Genomic DNA, 21,484 nt, shown 5'->3' on the forward strand with positions numbered 1-21,484 from the left:
TTGTCTCTCCTCTCCCATTAGTGCAGCAGGGATAAGGGGATGTAATGGAGATAACTGCAGCAAACCTATTCCTCCTTTTCAGGGTAGTTTAAATCCTAAAGCATTTGGGATCCATCATTTTTAAATTGACAGAGGGGGCTGCAGAAGTACGGAGAGAGGTAATCCAACCTTGCATCAATGCCCCAGTACCTTGTTAGGTAATTAGGCACAACTTAACACAGGAAGGATAAAGCAGACAGGCAGAAGGTACTTTTGGGGTTTTGCTATGGTTTATGAAAATTTCCATTTTTATGACTAGATCACACTTGCAACAGCATATTGGGGATGCATTGCTACGGTTGCATCTCTGTTATACTGTTGTATAATCACTTATATTTTGATTACCATAATCTACAAATGTGAACATAATCATTATAGAGGTGCTGGAATATGTAGTAAGACTCTATAAATGGTAAAGTAGTAGAGGAATTTAAAAGAAATTTCAGAATGTTGCTAACGTGGAAACTCACTTGAAGAAAATGACCAATTTATCTCTTCACAAAGGGTTATTGTTTGATCTGGTTTCACTAGGTAACATCCTGCTCTTTGCTTATTGTGAACTTGAGAGTGCCTAACCACAAATATTTAAAATGCTGACCAGAAGGGGGAAAACTGTGAAACCTCGACTCCTCAGAAAAAGGGCAAAACTGGGAACCCAGAGACAAACAAGTCCCAAGCTTCAGAGTAGCTTGTATGTCTTTGGGATATGATGGCTCTGAGGCTAGGGATCTGCACTGGCAATCAGAAGGTTGCTGCTTCGAATCCCGTAAATGCCAATAGGGACTCTGCTCTGTTGGGCCCTTGAGCAAGGCCCTTAACCTGCAATTGCTGAGTGCTTTGAGTAGTGAGAAAAGCGTTATATAAATGCAAAAAATTATTATTATTATTATTAAAACCAGAAGAAAACCCATGCAAATACAAGGGGAAAATGTAAACTAAACAGAAAGCAAATGAGCACAGGATTTGAACTCAGCATTGACCAGCATCATCCCTGTGCTACTCTTGCATAATCAAACTCTGTTCACAAAGTTTAAGTACTAAAAGAGAATGCCAAACAGGTAATATGGTGCTAGTGGATGCTCTGATCAGGTTTTACAAGGCCGATACCAATCACCGATTTCTTGTTACTTGATTGGACAATTCTGATTTTTTTTTTCTTTATCCCTTTATAAACTTTTTACACTAATCTCCAGCATAAACAGAAAAATAAAAGCCTTCTGTCCTATATTAAATTGTATTTTTATAATAAATATGTAGACCACAGCTGTTAATTGTTCATTTTATATTACCAAAACAAAATTCTGTAGGCTTTTTGTTCAGTGGCCATAAAATGCTATTAATAAATAAAATGTCTTTAACACTTTAACTAATAAAATATGTACAGAAATATATTTTTTTAAATTTTAACCTGCCCTCTTCTGCAAATAAATCAACGTATGACATTGATACAAGAATCAGTGTCCAAGCTGTGTGCAATTTCTATATTTCTATATGCAATTTCTACATGGCATAAAAGAAAATAAAATACTTCTCATAATTACAAGCTGTCATATTGTTTAATTCTATCTGGAACGTACCTATCTGAAGCCAGGCTTAATTAAAAAAGTAAGCATTTATAGGTTTTAATAATTTTAAATCATTAATTGCAGTACAGATTTTTGCTGTTAAAATATACATTTACTATAGTTATACAGGAGTGTTTTTTTTCTTCAGCATAGCAACTAGATATTTGTAATTCTTGATGTGTAATTATAAAATATGAATTACCATTTTAATTATGTACAACTTGTTTCTTACCAAAACATATGCCACACAGCAACAAATAATAATCAAAGTAGAAATCTTTAAAAAGGCTTATTGTATACTAAAGCAGCAACTTCAAATTTGTGTTTATTTTTTCTTTTTCCAATTAAAAGTATAAGCTACTGCATTTTAAACTTCCCCACTGTCCAAATTCAAGCAGTGTCCGTTTTAATTTAAAGGACAAAATAAAAAGGTCTGAATTCCTTTAAGTAGCTTTTCTTGCCATTTGTGTAATTGCACGACTATTTCTTTGACTCCTTTTTTTCAGTTTATTACTCCACTTTCTTTAACGTAAAGGCTAATATTCCAATTGCCTCTCGCTCACTGATAAAACAAGTCTCCACTTTCTGCTCTTTGCTTATACTGCAGGAAGTTTGGGGCAAAAGAAAAAAACAAAAACAAAAAGGACATGTGCCAACTCAACTACTGTAATAGTAATACCTTGTGTAAAGGAGCATAGCAACTAAATTACTGTAAAAGTTAGAAAAGCAGGGGAAGAAAATCAGCCTTTTTACCGCTTACCAATCGAGTCTTTTCAGTGAAAATCAGCTTATTTCAATCGGACCATCCCTAGTATTTAGTGAGCAAGCTTATTATCTACAGGCCAAGAGCACAAGAGACAACAAACAATACTGAACAATTAAAAACTTATACATTCATTATGAATATGGACACAGAATAACTATCCAAAATTATAACAATGGAAGCCAAACATTACAACTGTGGGTATCTAATAAAAAACCTTTGAAAGAAAGTTAAAAGCTAATAAATTAATCACTGAACCAGTAATCTTTATTCTCAGCCACGTCAGTCTTTCAATCTTCTCTTTTATTTTCCTTTTAAAAAATATATTTTTTCACATTCTTTATAGATTCCTTGAAAATGGAAGTCAGCAACTGATATACATACAACTGTTATACAATCTGCACTTTTTCAGCCAGGGTACTTTGCACATCTATTTCTAGCAAATACACTTTAAATAAAAGATATCCTTGATAGTTCCCTAAGTAAAAGCATGTTAGGTGACAACCTCTGGGGAGCCAACCAATCCAGTAATAATCTGCCTTTTTAATAACTGCCAAGGGAATTCTTAATCACTGTCAAGCAGATGGGAACAAACAAAATCAATTAAACTGATTTTTTTCTTTAATTATGGCTGCAGGCTTATCCTCATCGTATTCTCCCAAAGATGTAACCCTCATATACTGTATTCTATTGCTGCTTTGACACCAAAAACTTAATCAAGCTGTGTTTATTTGTTAAATCAATAGTAGTGAATCTTCAAGGTTCAATAACAAACACTCTTGAACTACAAAAATAAGTACATGTACTGCTGGGTCTCATAGGCCAAAACACCACTCTTCAATGGACAGTGCAGTGGACTGGCAGACAAAGAACACATTGATGGGTAAGGGTCAGCTACATCTGAGTGACAGTAAACTCTCCAGGAAGGCCCCAAGTCTTTAACAACTTTCCAGAAATCAATTTCCTGGGGTGACGATATTTAAAAAAGAATGCTGCAGTTACCAGGCAGTCTGATGTTAACAGATGAGTGACAAGAGTCTGTGTGAGGAGAATCCCAAACAGAGTGAGGGGATAAAGGAAATATCGAACAGAGGCTCTGCAGCTGGGAAGAGCTACTAAAGTAAAGTTGCTGTGCTGTGTAGAGTCAGGAATTCTAAGAAACCACATACAAGAGAGGGGATAGCAAGGAGCTGGGCATGCACCCTCAAGTATATGAAGACATGTGACTTGAATCCATCACCAGAGTGAATGAAAGAGGACAGGACAAGGTGAGTTGCAACTCGCTTTAGTATCTAGCTGGATATTTGTTGTTCTGGAGGTGTTCCATGTAGCCCCAGTTTTGGGGAAATTTGCTTGGGCATTATGGTTAAATCATAGTCGGCCTTCAGTAAAACAATAAATACTCCTACTTGTTTAAGGGCTTGAACATGCACACTCCAAGTCCAGTCTCAATCTTCAGTCTTGGTTGTTGGTTGTTTTCAATACTTTATATACTTCAATCAAAATTAACAATAAATATCTGAAACTGATTTTTTCTTCATATTAAAATATCACACTTGCTCTTGCAGTGCTACAAAACAACACTTTTCTAGTACATCAGCAAATGGCTTTCAAAATGGCATTGTGGGGTAATGTTTTTTCTTAAACTATGGGCATTTATAAAATTTGTTCTGAAGGAAATTGTTAATATTCATTCACAGATGGGTGAAAAAGTAATTCCACATCTTTAAAGCTTTCAAAAATGCCATCTAGAAGAAAAGGTTTGGGAACAATTGAAACAGTGGTTGCAAGTTGCATTTTGTGCCATCATGGGGCCCAAGATGTCATAAATTAATAATTATATGCAATGAACATTACATCCTGGTCTCATGGCACACTTTAAATGATGTTTAAATGTAATTAACAGCCATCCATCATGTTAAAGTGGATATAAATGGATGGACAGGCAGAATGTCTCAGTGAGATTTACATTTAAATCAAATCTCCTATCATGACCATTAAAGTCCAACCATGATCTCATATATTGAGTCATTCAAACCAAATGTGAACTCCACAGTGTTCACACGATACCAACAAAAAGACAACCACAGGTTATAGTCCTGCCCAATTCTGTTCCTCGTAATCCAAATTGCTAGCTAACTTTGATGCACTAATTTAATTAATAAAATTGTGACTGAATAAAAAATAAAAGCTATTTGCTTACCTGTGCACATAATTTGACATCAGCTGAATTAGACTCTGGTGTCATTGAATGCTATTCAACACATGACAAGTCTATCTAAGCTCTGTTTCTAACTTTATGATATTTTAAAATGTTGAAAATGTGTATTTTATGAACAGATGTCATTATGTTTTATTATCATACCTATATAATTAGAATATATATATATATATATACAGTATATGTATATATGTGTATGTATATATATATATATATATATATATATATATATATATATATATATATAGTGAATGCTACACGAGCTGGACGGGCATCCCGACCACACAAGGGGATTGTTCCTTACCCGGATGGGAGGCAGATGGGCATCCTGACCAGGGGAAAAGAAGGAGCCAGACCCGGAAGTGACGGCCAGAATGGAGGGACGGACAGCCCACCAGAAGACGCTGCAGGGGATGTGTTATTCCCCCAGAATGCTAGATGGCAGCAGCTCTCTGCATTGGTGCCTATTTGGGCACCAGCAGGGAATGCTGGGAGATGTAGACCAACAGACAAAATGACCAGAGCTTAACAACACTTACCTTGGCAACACCATGTTCTACTTCTATCTACTGAAATATAAAAAAGGAGTATCTTTCTTTATAAAAGGGAAGTGCTGAGTGAGGCTCAAAATATGAGTCTGACAGTACAGAGTTCATGGTTACAAATTAGAAAGGAGTTACCAAAATTCTGAAATCCAATCAGACTCATAAAGAACAAATTCTTGAATCAAGAAAGCAGAGACATTGATAGAGTAACAGTACAGAAGATGGATGGGACAGCTAGCAGCAACAACAGGATCACCAACACACACAAACCTTTGTTTTCTTTCCTTAAACCATTCTACAAATATACCTGGGCAAATCCAGGTATCTTGGAAAGTACTTAATAAACAAAAATGTAACATTTGTCTCATTAATGAAATAAATGAACAAAAATTAAAAGTACCACAACCTTCAAGACAGTTAGTCAAGTCCATGAACACACATAAGTGTTACACAATGCATACATTTGCAAACTTGACTTGAATTCAGATCTGCAACAAGCGATTATATTTTTCTGTGTATTATACCAGTATTTTTGGGAATGTTTAAAAAAAACCTAAGTTTGATTTCAGCTTCTAGCTGTTGCTGTCACCAGAAATTAACTCATTGGATCACTCGTCATCAAATCAATTGTCTTCCATTTCTTTCTCTTTATTGACCACTTGTCATGGTTAAGGATTTTAATTCCTTATGTAACTTCCCACTGCTTTCTACATTCTGATATGTATTTAATTTTCTATCTGCTTTTCTTATTACTGCTCCAGCAAATAAATAGGGCAACAAGTCTTTCTGAAATTATGAAAAGTGTCAAATTTCATAAATCCCTCATACTTTTTCTGAATATTTTGAACTTAGTTTACATATCCATCCAGTTTGTGAACTGGTTTAATCGAAATAGAGGTGTGGGGAGCAGGAGTCAATTCTGACAACATGAGGCCTAAGGCAAGAACCACAGTAAAATGGGATACTAGTCCACTGCAGGGCACATTCATGTACAGGCACTCATTATAGGATAATGTACATAAAACCGGGGTAAACAAAGAAAACCTATGCAGACAAATTAAAGAAGCACAAACTCCACATAAACAGTGCTTGGCTGGAGATTTGTTGCCATCGAGCTGATCACAACTCATTTTAACCAAAGAGAATTTTGCTTATGCAATTTTAAAGCTTTGGCAGCTTTACTTCAGAACAATTATACATTTATTCACTTAGTAGATGGCTTTATGCAAAATGACTTACAAAAGAGGTCAACATAATCAAGGTCATTATAATGGAGTATTATATTGACCTCTATGGACAATTATAGAGGTTATAATAAAGATATCTGAAATGGAACCCCTAAAGAAAAAAAAATAAAAATTAGAGCAATTAAAGCAACAATGAAAAGCTAACATAGAAAACACAGCATGATTTCAACATATTAAAGACGGTGATCATTCCTTTACCCTCACACTTTGCCAATATGTCATTAGTATGATACAAGTGTGAAACAAAATAGCTCTTGCTTTCCATATCTTACTGAAAGGTCACTAACAACAACATCTGAATCATTTTTAGAAAGAAAAATTGCTTCAAAATCCCTATACATCAATGACTAATTGTAAAAAAGGAGCCAGTTTCATGTAGAATTAACAGCAAAGTGAGAGTTGAACCAGACAATCTGAATTATAGGTATAATTTTAGTTTCACCATTAAAGGCACTGGAAAAAAAACACAATTTCAAACTTAACTTTAAAAGATGCAAAAACAGCAACACTTGATACAGTTAAGGAAAAAACTACCAGGTAGCAAGATTAACATTGTGATCACATCTTTAATAGTGATTGCTGAAAATACCGATGCCCGCACTTATTCTGTGCTCTAATGTTACATTATGCAGGCATTAATCCTCTTAACATTGCCAAAGGATTGCTAATTGATCAGTAGATCATCCTCCATTATAACAGCATGGCTAGTCAATTCTTCACAAATGCTTAATTACAAGTAAGGCATGTAGGGGACTAGCTTATGAGTAGGAATTCAAGTCACAGGTTCCAATCCTACCACTGACCTTCTGTATGACCATCAGCAAATCAAAGGTCCATTAAATAATTCCATGTGAATAACAAATATAAATTGCTTTTCAGTGTTAGCCAATAAAAAATAGTATTACATTGTTCATCCATCCAATTTCTAATATCCTTATCCAGTTTAGATTTGCAAGAAGTTGGTGATGTGTTTTGCAGCACTGGGTGCAAAGTAGGAACCGATCCTGGAAGGGACACTAGTAAATCACAGGGTGCACTCAAATACAAAGCAATGGAGGATGGAGTGGTGGCTCTGAGGCTAGGGATCTGTACTGGCAATTGGAAGGTTGCCGGTTCGAATCCCGTAAATGCCAAAAGGGACTCTGCTCTGTTGGGTCCTTCAGCAAGGCCCTTAACCTGCAATTGCTGAGCGCTTTGAGTAGTGAGAAAAGCGCTATATAAATGCAAAGAATTATTAATTATTATTAAATAATGCAAATCTGTCACAGAATTTTTGTGTTTGTGTGTTTTTACACATATTTATGCACAGTAAGCATATAATACACACACAACTATATATGCACACTACACACATGTATACATTGTGTGTGTGTATATATATTAATATATATATATATATATATAAAATCCTAGGCCTAAAAGTGCAACGATTTTGTGCACCGATTTTTTTTTAGTCACGTTTTTTTCACGCTTTAAATCGGGCTTATTTTAAAATCTACAAATATATGTTTGGTATCATTCTTTTCAGAGTTTATCAAACTTTAATGTGATGTTGTTAGATTTACAGATTTTTATTCTGTTTTTAAATTATAAACTAAAATATCAAGAAAGTCGTGTTTTTTATTTTTGATCGACTAAACTTTCTTTCACAGGAACAACCTATTAAAAAAATGATCTATTCATAACACCAATATTTGTATTTAGGTGATTTAGTTAGATGAAGGTCGAGTTACGATGACTCATTGCATACCACTTTAGTTTTCACGTGATTTTTCCTGTTATTTAAATGAGTATTTTTTTAAAAAAGCTTTTTTATCTATAAGAATGTCAGTTAAAATGAACGGATCATTTATTCAGTCTCTTATAAATACTCATTGAGTATAGTGGACCTCAGTTTAACTGGAATACTCCAACCTCTGAGAGAACAAATATTTTAATTCTCACTTCATGAATTTTACTTCGTTAAATAAAAATTAATTTTTCTTTTACATATTTATAGAATTTCGTGAATTTGACTCCACTAAATAATCATTTTTCTTTTGTACATTTACAGATTTTACTAATATTCTGGCCGCAATTGGGGGTTTCCCCCCAGTATGTGTGTATATACAGTATATATATATTGTCACACATGTGTGTTTTGGAGACAACCAAAGGGCTTGAATACATGTAATTCCATGCCAGACCTGGGGGTGGCGAAGTGCACTAACTTTCCCTCTCGATCTTTTGCAGACCAGTCTAGGGAAATCCCGCCCAGCTCTGGGGCAGCCAATGACGTCCCTTCCGGTTCCGGTGCTGATGACATCACTTCCTTTGCTGGTCTTTAAAGCTGCCATATTGCCTGAAGAGAATCAGTTCTTTTTTGGACTCTGTTGAATAAACATGTCGCTCTTTTTGAATCAATTTTGCAGCCGGGAACTATTAAATGGGTGGCTACCCCAAACCTTCGCAATGTCTCATGGTCGTTATTGCGACAATATATATATACTGCTTTGCAACTAGAATGGTATGGTTCAAATCCAGGGTGATATGTGATATGTGTTCATGTGGGTTCCTTCTGGGTGCTTTGGTTTCCTCCCACAATCCAAAAAAATGCAAATTAAGTGAATTAGTGATGCTTAAACTGGCACTGATCTGTCTGAGTGTGTGTATTCACCCTGGCCCCCTGTCCAGTGGTTGTTCCTACCTTATGCCACATGCTTGCTGGAACTGGGTCCCCCGCAGTCCTGCTCCGGATAAGTACATTTAGAAAATGGATGTATATATATATATATATATATATATATATATATATATATATATATTCACACACACACACAACTGGTCAAAAGTTTCAAAACACCTCATTCTTTCCAATTTGTCTTCAAATTAACAAGTTGAAATGCAATGAATGACCTAGGTTGTGAAAAGTTAAGCAGTAAATTGTCAGAGTTTTAAATTTAAAGTTTTTTTTAGCAAAAACTAAAAAAAGAAATATCAAAATATTACAAAAAGTGTCTTCTTCAGATGACAACTAATAGGTTAAAACTTACAGATGTTCTGCAGCAATTAAAGTAAATTAAGCCTTACAAGATTAAGCAAACAATTTGCACAAGTGTCCCAATTTCTGCTGATTAAAAACCCTCTATCTGTCTTGAAGCAGAGTAGGAACTGACTGTTACTCCACCCTCTCAATTTCCCAGTGATAATGGCAAGAAAACAGCAATTAACAAATGAAATGAGAGTGAGGAAGAGACTTTGTGCTGCAGGTTTGACAGGGCGAGTGGCAGTAAGAAATCAATTCCTTAAAGGACAAAATAGGGACTTCAAATATCAGCTGTGGACTACTCTTCACAATAGAAACTGAGTCTTGCTTTTTTCAACCACTGTTAAGCTGTGCTTGAAACTGATGTGCTGTGTGGCGCCTTTCACGTAAGCTGGTGACCCTCAGAAACTTTTTGGGTGTGCCAGATCTCTTCCAGTTTCCAATTGGCTTTGGACTGTGAACACCGAACTCACTGACACTTAAGATCTTTTTTTGCAATTTCTCTAAATAAAAGGCCTATACTTCTGAAAGTAATAATTCAACTTGAAGAAAAACTGAGGTGTTCTAAAACTTTTGACTGGTAGTATATATATATAGTTACATTGATTTACTTTCAGAATTCCTTATATATACAGTATATAGCCATATAAAGAACATTAATAATAAGGGATTCTAAAAACTGAATCAATGTTAAATAAATAAATAAATAATAATAAAGTATATATATATATATATATATATATATATATATATATATATATATATATATTTATATATATATATTTATATATATATATATATAAATATATACAGTATATGTGTATATATATATATATATATATATATATATATATATATATAAATAAATAATACATACACACTATATATGTATACTGTGGAGAGGTAGAGAGAGAATGAAAATAATAATTGTTGTATGGTTGGCAAGGTTACAGATTCAAGATTCATCACTCTACTATTGTAAGAAATAATATTCTGATTACTTATAAAACATTGTGCAAAAATATAAACGTTTGCATTTCCCTGTATATAGAAGTATGCATTGCCATTGATTAAGATTACAATGACTGACTGTTTGCACAGGTCAAGTGCAACTATGTTTCTTAAAATGACCTTAACCTGCTTGTGCTAACTACAATGAAGTGTCTTTTGATGAAATATACTGACTTATTTCTAAATTATTTCCGAAAATAAAATCACCTTCAGTATAACTTGCAAACTGCTTGGCTTCCAAAGAGAGGGTGGTGATGTCGGAACACAGGACCTGGATGGTATTCAACATCCTGGTGTGTGGCGTCCAGGAGAGGGGTTGGTTGTTAATCCACTTTTAAAGTGCCCAGGTCTGCCTCAGAACTCAGCTTGGCTTGCAGGCTTTCAGATGTGTTCAGAGCCAAGGCTTAGCGAAAACAGCCCTAGAAGAGGGGGCATGGTCTGAGTTACTGTTGCATAGGCTTTCAAACAAGAATTTACAAGTCATGCAGCTACACTAGCAAATAATCTCTCTTTTAGTGCCTAGAATGGGGAATTCATCCTTTACCAATTCAAGAATACTTTATAGCTGATATTTTATTGTGATCAGCTCCAGCATGTGCTATTGTATTAAGCTGACTATAAACCTGTAGGATAGTGATACATGGAAGACAGACTAACTTTTTATCAATCATAGTGTGCTTGTCCTGTTCTCATTGCTGCACAGAAAAAGTGGAATTTATTTGATTTGACAGAAACTGTACACCTATAAATATGTGCTTTTCATTATGTGTCTAAAAATGTTCTGGTTTATGTATGACAGACAAAAACTCAAATAAAGAGTATGACAGGGTTGGGCGTTAAACTATTGGCTATATTTTTCACTTGGAATTATGCTCCACAGGATATGAATATACATCAACCAATAATAAATCACTTTTACTTAAGCTAGAATGCTAGAATGTTACAGTGCAGATGAATGGCACACATCATTCCTCTTAATAATCTTGATATCAAGTAAAGAGAGAGAGAGGCAGAGATTAGGAGCATGCACTGATAGAGCGCGTTACCGCACACCACATGACAAACCACTTCATGATCCCAGATTAGGACCCGAGTACAGCCATGCAATGGGTGAGACATCAGCACCACACTAGTTCAGATGGAGTGGAACCAGTGTGAGGTTTTTTATGGGGGCTGGAGTGCCAATTCTGCCACCAACCCCCAGGTTTTTCCTTGCAGGTTGGAGGGCCCACATGCAGGGCTGGATGCAGATTAACGTCATACACAGGACGACAAGTAAAATAGGATTGCTTTCACCTGTGCACCCACTGTTCTCCTGCATCCCAGAAACTTAAGAGGACAGCTTGATTAGGGTCTTTGCATGTGTGCCCTGTGATGGACTGGCACCTAGTGTTTGTTCTTGCCTTGCATATAATACTGCCAGGAAAGGCTCCAACCATTGCAACTCTAAATGAATGGTTTCAGAATGTTAATTATGTGTGTTTATTAATAACAAAGAAGAGGTTTATAATACAAAAGTTGCTGCTAAAAATGTTTCTATGCAATACAATTGAGCACCCTCTGGATCTTTCATTCAAAGTCTACATGTCAAAAAAATCATTTAAACACAGTAAAGTATGTGTTAGCAGGCAGAATGATGTTCTCTCTACTGTACAGTTTCTAAATGTGGGCATGCACAGGCAAAGCACTACAAAACACAACCATGAGGATTTCTTATTAGAAAGTGTCACTGTTTAATTGTTATTGGTGTTGGTCTAAGAGCCAAATGAATGTGTACATGAAAGGTTCCTCGGTCATATTTAAAGCTTAACATGGTGACCCACTCCCTTTCCTAAAACTTGCTGTTTTTCTTTGTTTTTCAATACCAAACTGAGATGTATGCAAAGATTTTGCCCAGGTGACATACTTAGAAACCTGACAACTGCAAGCTCTACACTGCTAGAAATCCTTAGAAGTGCATTATCCTAATATCTGCAGTCTCAGAGATTTGTTTTTCATATCCTTCATTATCAGTTCATCTTAGGCTTAAAATACTTAAAACATTTACTTATAACTATGAGAAGCCTTAGTACTTAACCTTCAAAAATTTATATGAATGTATGCATTTATTCATTAATCATGGTGACTTGTTGCATAATAATTAGCACAAGCAAGTAAGACTTTCACTGTACTCCATACACATTACCTTAACTAAACCTAAAAACGTATACCATCTCGCACAGTGCGATGTGTTTTATATTTAATATTTTTTTATACTTAATATTTTTTAAATATCAAACACTCTGAACTCATTAATGTGATTGTTCTCATTTTTTATTATCTGTATGGGTGTACATATTAAATCTGATTTGAAAAAGATACAGCACTGTACGTCTGATTGCCTTCTAGTAATTCTTTTAAATTCTCATTAAAAATAATTTAATCAACAATTTCATCTTCTACGTATTCTGATGAAGGTTAAGGAAACAGCATGTTCAGCTGTGTTGATTAGCCACCCCTATCCTTAACAACTTTTAATACATTTAGGGAAATTTATTTATTTGAAATGGACACACAAAAAAACAAAGAAAAAATGTTCCTAACTTAGTCATCCATTATTCTTTCTATAAACAGTTCACAATTTCAACATTGTAGTGAAACATTCAGCTAACTCACCCTGGAAAAACCCAGAGCTAAACATTGGTGGTGCAGTTGCCTTTATTGCTGCTACAAAATTTCACTGCCTTGGGTAGAAATCTCGAGCTAGTGACAATCCATGTGGAGTCTGCACATTCTCCACAAGTATGTGAGAGTTCTTCAAGTACTAGGGTTTCTACTAAATCCTAAAGACATGCAAGTTGCTGAAGGATGGTTGGTAACTCTGCAATTTATAAGTAGGTGTACACTACAACAGACAGTAGCATGTCTAGGAAAGGCTCTGACCCCTACGACGATATACAGGAATATGTGGGTTCATAAATTTAAGGAAAGAACAACTTCATCTATCACCTTCAAAAGTTAGCTAGAAATATTTTAAATTACATAAATCCCATAAACTCATATCCACATATTTAAGACTTAGAATGATTCCTTCATCCTTTCTTTGACTGAAATAAATTAAAATCAGATATGTTGTATGTTTCTCAGATTCTTTTAGCTAAATATTGCCATTTTGTAAGTGCCATGTGAAATACTGTCTGTTTTCCTAAACAGAACAAATGACCACAACCTTTCTAATTATTTTTGCGACAGAGCTACAGCACATTACTCACCATCATTAAGTGCTGTAGTAACAAACTAATAAGCTAACTGGACTGAATGTTTCCTGTTTCTTATGTTATCATACAAGAGTACTGTGATATTCAGTACATGACTGATTATAACCAATAATGTTCCTTGAAAAACTTTTATGTGGAATTCTTTTTTTTTCAGTACATTTACAAATTCAGAACCACCCACATCATAACTTCAAATAAACTTAGATGTACTAATCACAAATGAGTTGGGGCAAAACTATCATGATGTTTCCTATTGTTGAAAGAGTAATCTTTCTTTTGGACCAAAACAGAGGGGACCCAGAAAAGGTTTGTGAAATAGGGTGCACGTGTAACATAACTGTTACTCAAATGCTGTGCAAGAAGAACTTTAGATGTTATATCTGACTCCACCTACCAGCCTGTCCATAAAAAGAGATCCTGATTCATCTTGAATAGTCTGATAACCGAAAAAATTACCCATGCTCAGAAAGAGATTTAAACAGTACCATGCTACAGCCAATTCTGAAAATAATGTACACAGTGTTACTTACACTTTAAAAATTATATTAAACAGTGCCAAGTGACCACTATCCTTTATTCTATTTACCTGTGTCCTCATTAGATAGATAGATAGATAGATAGATAGATAGATAGATAGATAGATAGATAGATAGATAGATAATGACCCAAGGGAAAATTAAAACTTTAAAGAAGCTTTAGAGAGAGAGAGAATATATATACACATATATACATTGTGATGGACGGCCGATAGTTCATCCCGGCCAACACATTCAGGACGCTAGATGGCGTCCTCCCTGCAGCATGGAAGTGCCCCGGATTCTCACAGGGCACCATGGGACACGGAGTTCGGCTTCACAGCCCTGCTGGGTGCTGTGGGTGCCACCGTGTGACGCTGCTGGGAGACGCTGGGATTTTTATTTTCCCTATAGCCCGGAAGTACTCCCAAGTCACAGGGATGGAAGAACAGAAGTACTTCTGGGCTGAAGAAAAATGCAAGTCTTCATCTGACCCGGACGTCCTTGACCCGGAAGTGCTCCTGTCTTTCTGTCCATGTGATTTAATAGCACTTCCGGGTCAAGGACTATATAAAGGACTATGGGAGACCCAGCAAGCTGAGCCGGAGTTGGGAGGTAGAGTGACGGAGCTGCTGGGAGAGGAGGATTGATTTATTGTATTGTATTATTGTGATTATTGATTTGTTTATTGGGGTGATTGTGGTGTATACTGTGGCCCAGTATCGAAAAAAAAAGAAATTAAAATGATTATTGGTGCTTTTACTTGGTGTCTTGGACTTTGTCTGCGGGGTTTGAGGAGTGACAATGCCCTTTAGTGTCACAACATACATACATACATATATATACATACACATACATACATACATATTAAACAGTATATAAAATAGTTTTTTATTCCTAAGCTTTCAACTCCTATCAGGAATCATTATCAGATGAAAATGATTAGACTTACAGGAAATCAAGGCAATACATAGCAAATAAAGAGGGGAGGTGAATGTTTGGTTGGAATTGGATTGATGAAGTGGTTTGGAGGGTGTCAGTCATAAAGTCTTATTATGGTCCAAATGTCTCTTAATGGCATTTTCATTGGATAGCTAGCAAGTTCTTTGCCACTTTTAGTATTAGCCTTGAATTTTACTTGCACTGAGTTCCATTTAAATGTGTGTCCGGATGAACTTGTATGAGTGTAAATCAGAGATCATGGGTCCTTTCTTCTGACTGCGTTGCAATGTTCCTGTGTACATGTGGCGAGTGTTTTTGATGTTTGTCCCCATATATATAGCTGGGCATAAATCACATGGTATGCTGTAAACTGCTTTCTGTGACTCTGCTGCTGATTTCTTGATTTTAGTATTAAAAAGAACTGTGCGCAGAGTGTTTGTAGACTTGTGCGCTATTTTGATGCCTGATTTGGCTAGGATATGTGCTGTACCTTCTGATACCCCATGATGGTAAGGAAGTGTGTGCCAAGTGGGGATGGGGGGTCAGGTTGGAGTTGATATCTGTAGGTTGTAACCTATTAGTTGTTCCCTGAAGAAGGCCCATTTGCAATATTCTGATATTTTCTTTTTTTCAGTTTTTGCTATATTAAACTCTAAATTTAAACCTCTGTCAGTTTACTGCTTACCTTATCACCATTTTAGGTCATTCATTGCATTTCAAATGATTAAATGTAAAAACCACTAGAAAAATTTAGCTCTTCTTAAACATTTGACAAGTAGTGTGTGTGTATGTGTGTTTGTGTATATAATATATATATATATATATATATATATATATATATATATATATTGTGATGGACGACTGGCTACAGACTCCGGTCACCACCCCCAGGCCGCTAGGAGGAGCCCTCCGGACAGCATGATGGTGTCCCGAATGCCAGCAGGGCCACATGGACTTTGTAGTTTATACACACAGCCCTGCTGGGCTAGTGGGCTCTTGTATGCCCTATAACCCAGGAGTGCGTCAGCATCACGTGTCTGGAAGAAACGACGTGCTCCCGGGGTGAAGAAAAGGACTGTTTGCCCTGACCCGGAAGGAAAACGGACTTGTGGGTTTGGCCAGGAACCATTTCCGGATCAGGGTGTATAAAAGGACTGTGGGAAGCCCAGAACACTGAGCTGAGCTGGGAGGTAGGAGGGCGAAGTGTCTGGGAGTGGAGGATTGTATTGTTTCTGTGAGAGAATTATTATATGAGTAGTGTGGTGGAAAGGGTGCTTTGTGCACGGTACAAGCAGAAAAATAAAGAGTCTTGTGCTTTTACTTCGTGTTTGGAGTGGTACCTGAGGGTTCAAGAGGTGGACAAAAGCCTTATCTGCGACAATATATATATATATATATATATATATATATATATATGTATATATATATTTATGTATAAGAAAGATAAAAAATCTCAAGAGAACATACAGACAAACAGGTGGACATTCAAAAACATACTTCAGGCTACATTCCCCAAAAAAGACACTACATTAATTGTTGAACTGAAAATACAACAACGACGTTTGCCATTACTAAACACATCAGTCCATACTTACGTTAACAAAAACCTGAAATTTATGGGTTGTAAAAAAACTCCAAAAACTAAAATTAAATAATATAAAATGTCATTTTTTATTGTTTACTACATTATTGTTCACTTAATGAGTAACAAATACTGTAGTGTAAAAAGCAAATTAGTCATTTAACTAAAATAATTTACCATTAAATGTTCAATTCATTTATTGAATAATATGTCTTTCAAGTCTAAAACTATATGATTCATACACACACAAAAAAAAAACAAAAAACACAAGTCACATAAATTCAGTAAGTATAGTACTCCCAGCAATAAGTTGGCTTTGCCGAATTGACATATAATGTCAGAAAACTCATTTGAGGCATCACATAATAGCCATATGCTCATTACCACTCTTAGCTATAACTACCGGTGATATGGTCAGCACTGTGCTGTCAGATTTAAATACTAGCATGGCGAATTGCTCACGTACTGAAGTGACTTCAGCTGCAGGTGAAGTTCCATTTTACTTATGGTGCCAAGCAGAGTTGTGTTGCATAGCAGCAGTCTATTAGCTGGCAAAAGCGCTGTGAAGAAGCTACCTGTTGCTACGGTCCTGTATTTGTCCAGTCTTATAGCGGTCACGGGACATCTTATCTTTGATTACCAGTACAACAAATATTTCTGAGCAGGCATCAGCCACAGCGCTGCTCTTGTGAAAAGAATGGAGATAAATGCTACCAATTTAGAGAGGGAGAGGCAAGTTTGTTGTACCACGTGAACATCACTGAGAGAGTAAAACTGAATAATAAAAAAACAAGCACTAACTTTTACAAGTACCCAAAGTTTACACTGGGTGTTACAGACTCAAATCAAATGTATGTTTTTATCATATTGCAGAAATAATAATAATAATAGCAGCTCACTACTCAAAACACGGAGCACCCGGTCTCAAACCCGGTGCCTTCCGGTTATAAGGCAGCAGTTCTTACCTCTTCACCATTCAATAATACGTGTAAACTCCCTGTTGATTGACATTTGGGCTTCAGTTTTTAACTTATTGACAGCCACATGTAAATCGGACTATTTTTTCTTTGGTTATATTCTTGAATAAAACTGCATGTGTTTATTTGATATTTGGACTAAAGTCATCACACATTATACATTTCTTGTCATTATTAGTATAACATGGAACATGTTTCTGCTTTAGGTATGTGTTCAGCATTTCTTGCATTTCTCGCAATTCCTTTCGTCCTACACTTACCCAGATATTTGTAGACACGGGACAGACATCAAATGCATGTATTCCAAATAACAATATACTGTATTATTTACCCTATACAACTCCAGGCACCTCACACGCAGATAAGGAGCCTTAGATTGAGCTGGGAGAACTTTTTGCCTGAGCTGAGCTCTATCAAGGCAGGGGATGGGACAGCAGGCTGCTTGCTGCTTGTGCTGATCAACACATTTACAAAACAAAAGACGCTAATGGAGAGGTGCGAAGGGATTTAAGGTGGGCTGGGATTACAAGTTTTTTCATAGGTTTTAGGAATTCTAGTGTTAAAAGGTAGAAACAGCTGCGGACTGAGTGACAATCTATCTCAGGGCACTCTCACAAACATACCCACACTCACACTGGGCTTTGGATCACCACTTGATCTAACCTCAATTTCTTTGTGGAACTGCGAAGAAAACCAGAGACCTGTATAAAAACTCAAACACAGAAAAAGAGAAAACCTGCAAACTTCGCCTCAAAACTCTGTGACTGCATTTTAACATTTGGCCAATTTCATTAAAATGAACTATAATTTACAGTTCCAGGTATGAATAATACAATAATTTTCAAAATCTCAAGTACACAAATCAACTGTTGTGTACAAGCATTATTCCAATATCTGCTTGTTTCCTTCCTTCATGTCTTGCTTCTTTCTTCCTTTTTTCCCTCTATTCACCTCACCTTTACCCCTCTTGTGGTCAGTTTTATACCACTGGGAAACTATTGCTTTTGCATGCCGCTCCCACTCGTAGATCCTTTTTCTCCATTTGATTAGTTCACTCCCAAACACTGGACACTAGCCACACTACAGTTTTGATTCTCAACTAGCATGGTAATACAGTCGAACACTTTGTACTATGCTGGGTATACCAGAACAATAACACATTTATCATATGCTCAGTACAGTATACCACATACTATAGGACACTCTTTCTACTACCTGCCTTTGAAGGTTGAGTGGACAATGTGGCTGTAACATGGTAATCCTCAGACTTTATGCTTATAGCTCCCTGTAACCGCTGGTACCTTATTTATTCAAAATGCATACTACAATTGTGAGGATGAACAAATAGAAGCCAATGGAAATTACATTATCATTTGAAATGTTGCTTGCTGCGATAATAATTCCAGAAAAAAGAAGAAAAATGTACTCTCAAAACAAAACACTGTGTTAATTTTACTAAAGCAAAGCTAAAGCAAGTCATGGAACCATCTGTTTTTTTTACAACTAATGAGACTGCATTTTGTACAGAAATACACATTCTACAAGATTCCTTTCAAGTGTTCATCACCCAGTAAGGTTTATTTCTGAAAGCAGTAATGAAGTGACTAATTAAACATAGGTATACATTAAAAATGGGTAACAGGGTCTCACAGCTCACAAGTTCTTAGATCAAGTAATGATTTTTGAATTCCCTATGTAAAGTTTGTGAGGTGTCACCCTGTTAACACAGGCTTTCTTCTTAATCTTCCGGGTAGGTTAATTAGTAACTCAGAATTGGCTCAATATTAGGAAATATAGCCTTGTGATGGACTAGCACCCTATCCAGAGTTGTTTCTCACATTGCATCCAGGAATAACAAGATAGTCACTGCCTCTTTACAATCCTGAACCAAATAAATGGAATTCAAAATCGTTTTGGCATAAAAAATTGTTAACACAAGTGAGTGGCAGCCATTAGCCTACAATGAGACTGATTTTGAGCAAAACTTGTATGGATAAAAGTTTGTGGTCATCTGACTATCATATGTGTTTGACCTTGTTAGACGGCCCATTGCAAAACCACGGGCATGTATGTGGAGTTGCTCCACCTTTGTGGCTGTAACAGCCTTCACTTTTCTGGGAAGACTTTCCACAAGATTTTGTAGGGTTTCTGTGGGATTTTGTGCCCATTCAGCCATCAGAGCATTTGTGAGGTCAGGTACTGATGCTGGATGAGAAGACCTCCTCTTTGGTGAGTTCTCTAAACCAAACTCAATGTGTTTATGGACTTGACTTTGTGCACTGGGGAACAGTCATACTGGAACAGAAAACGGCCTTCCTCAAACTGTTTCCACAAATGTGTAAGTTCACAATAGTCTAAAATGTCTTTGTATGCTGTTATATTAACAGTACCCTTTGTTAGAAGCAAGGAGCCTAGCCCAAATAATCAAAAACAGAGACACACACCATTATCCCATGTCCTTCAAACTTTACAGTAGGCATTAAACTGCAAGATAGTGAAGCATAATTCATCACTCCAGAGAGCACATTTCTACTGCTCCAGAGTCCAAAGATGACGTGCTTTATAATAATAATAACAATAATTCATTACATTTATATAGTGCTTTTCTTTACACCACCCTAGCCAACACTTGGCATTGTGCTTAGTGGTCTTAGGCTAGTGTGGCTATGGACATCCATTTCATGAGGCTCCAGATTCAGAATTATTGTGCTGATGTTGATTCCAGAGGCAGTTTGGAGGTTTGTTGAGTGATGGAATAGGAGATAGACAATTTTTACATGCTATGCACTTTAGCACGGCACATGACAGTGCCATGTTTAAAGTCACTGAGGTCTTCAGTTCTACCCATTCTGTTGTCAATGTCAATGCAGACTGCATGGCTACATGCTTGATTTTATGCACCTGTTAACAATGGGTGCAGCTGAAACACCTGAACTCAATAATTTGGAGGGGTGTCCACATACTTTTGGCCATTTAGTGTATAACATACATTTGTAAGTTTATAGGGTCACTAAGTCACGTGTATAGAGTACACTGAAATTCTTACTTGCACATGCTAATCAACAATCAATAAATTCTCACTCCTCAGCACCACAATTATTGAATATAACTATCTTACCCCGAAACATTTGTCTGCCTTACCTGACAAAATCTCAGAACATGTTTGTCATTAGTTTTATTAATGAGGATGCCAAAACTACTATGATCAACAAATAAATATCAGGAAACAAAGAATAAGCAAATAAAGGTGAATACACCTTCTTAATATGAGGCTATGAGCCTGCACTGACATAACATATGAAAAATATCCAGTAAGCCAGTGACAGCCTTACTGCAATAAATCTAGCAGGTTTATGATTCTCATTTAATTCTGGAACTATTAATAGTTGTGCAAGTAACCATCTGGAAATTGAGCCTACTGTACCAAGGACTGGTATTTAAAGAATTAAGGCATCAGCAAGGACAGAACAATTTTTCCTTCTGAATTACATACAATAAAGACGTGATCTGTTAAATCAGGGCGGCACGGTGGTGCAGTGGTAGCGCTGCTGCCACGCAGTTAGGAGACCCGGGTTCGCTTCCCGGGTCCTCCCTGCGTGGAGTTTGCATGTTCTCCCCGTGTCTACGTGGGTTTCCTCCAGGTGCTCCGGTTTCCTCCCACAGTCCAAAGACATGCAGGTTAGGTGCATTGGTGATCCTAAATTGTCCCTAGTGTGGGTCTGTGTGCCCTGTGGTGGGCTGGCGCCTTGCCCAGGGTTTGTTCCTGCCTTGCACCCTGTGTTGGCTGGGATTGGC

At 36.5% G+C, this 21,484-nt stretch overlaps 1 protein-coding gene across 2 annotated transcripts in view; it reads right to left on the reverse strand.

Moving 5' to 3' along the window:
- LOC114651844 (serine/threonine-protein phosphatase 2A 55 kDa regulatory subunit B gamma isoform) overlaps positions 1-21,484 on the reverse strand; it is a 265,474-nt gene that overhangs the window by 168,870 nt on the left and 75,120 nt on the right. The window contains exon 2 of one of the 2 annotated variants that reach the window (XM_051928221.1): positions 10,624-10,835. The exons of the other annotated variant lie outside the window; for it this stretch is intronic. Within the exon in view, the coding sequence (XP_051784181.1) occupies positions 10,624-10,705 (82 nt within the window). The 5' untranslated portion in view covers positions 10,706-10,835. The remainder of the gene's footprint in view (positions 1-10,623; positions 10,836-21,484) is intronic. 2 annotated transcript variants of the gene reach the window in all.

Source organism: Erpetoichthys calabaricus, chromosome 5 (assembly GCF_900747795.2).
Source record: "Erpetoichthys calabaricus chromosome 5, fErpCal1.3, whole genome shotgun sequence".
Classification (NCBI taxonomy): domain Eukaryota; kingdom Metazoa; phylum Chordata; class Cladistia; order Polypteriformes; family Polypteridae; genus Erpetoichthys; species Erpetoichthys calabaricus.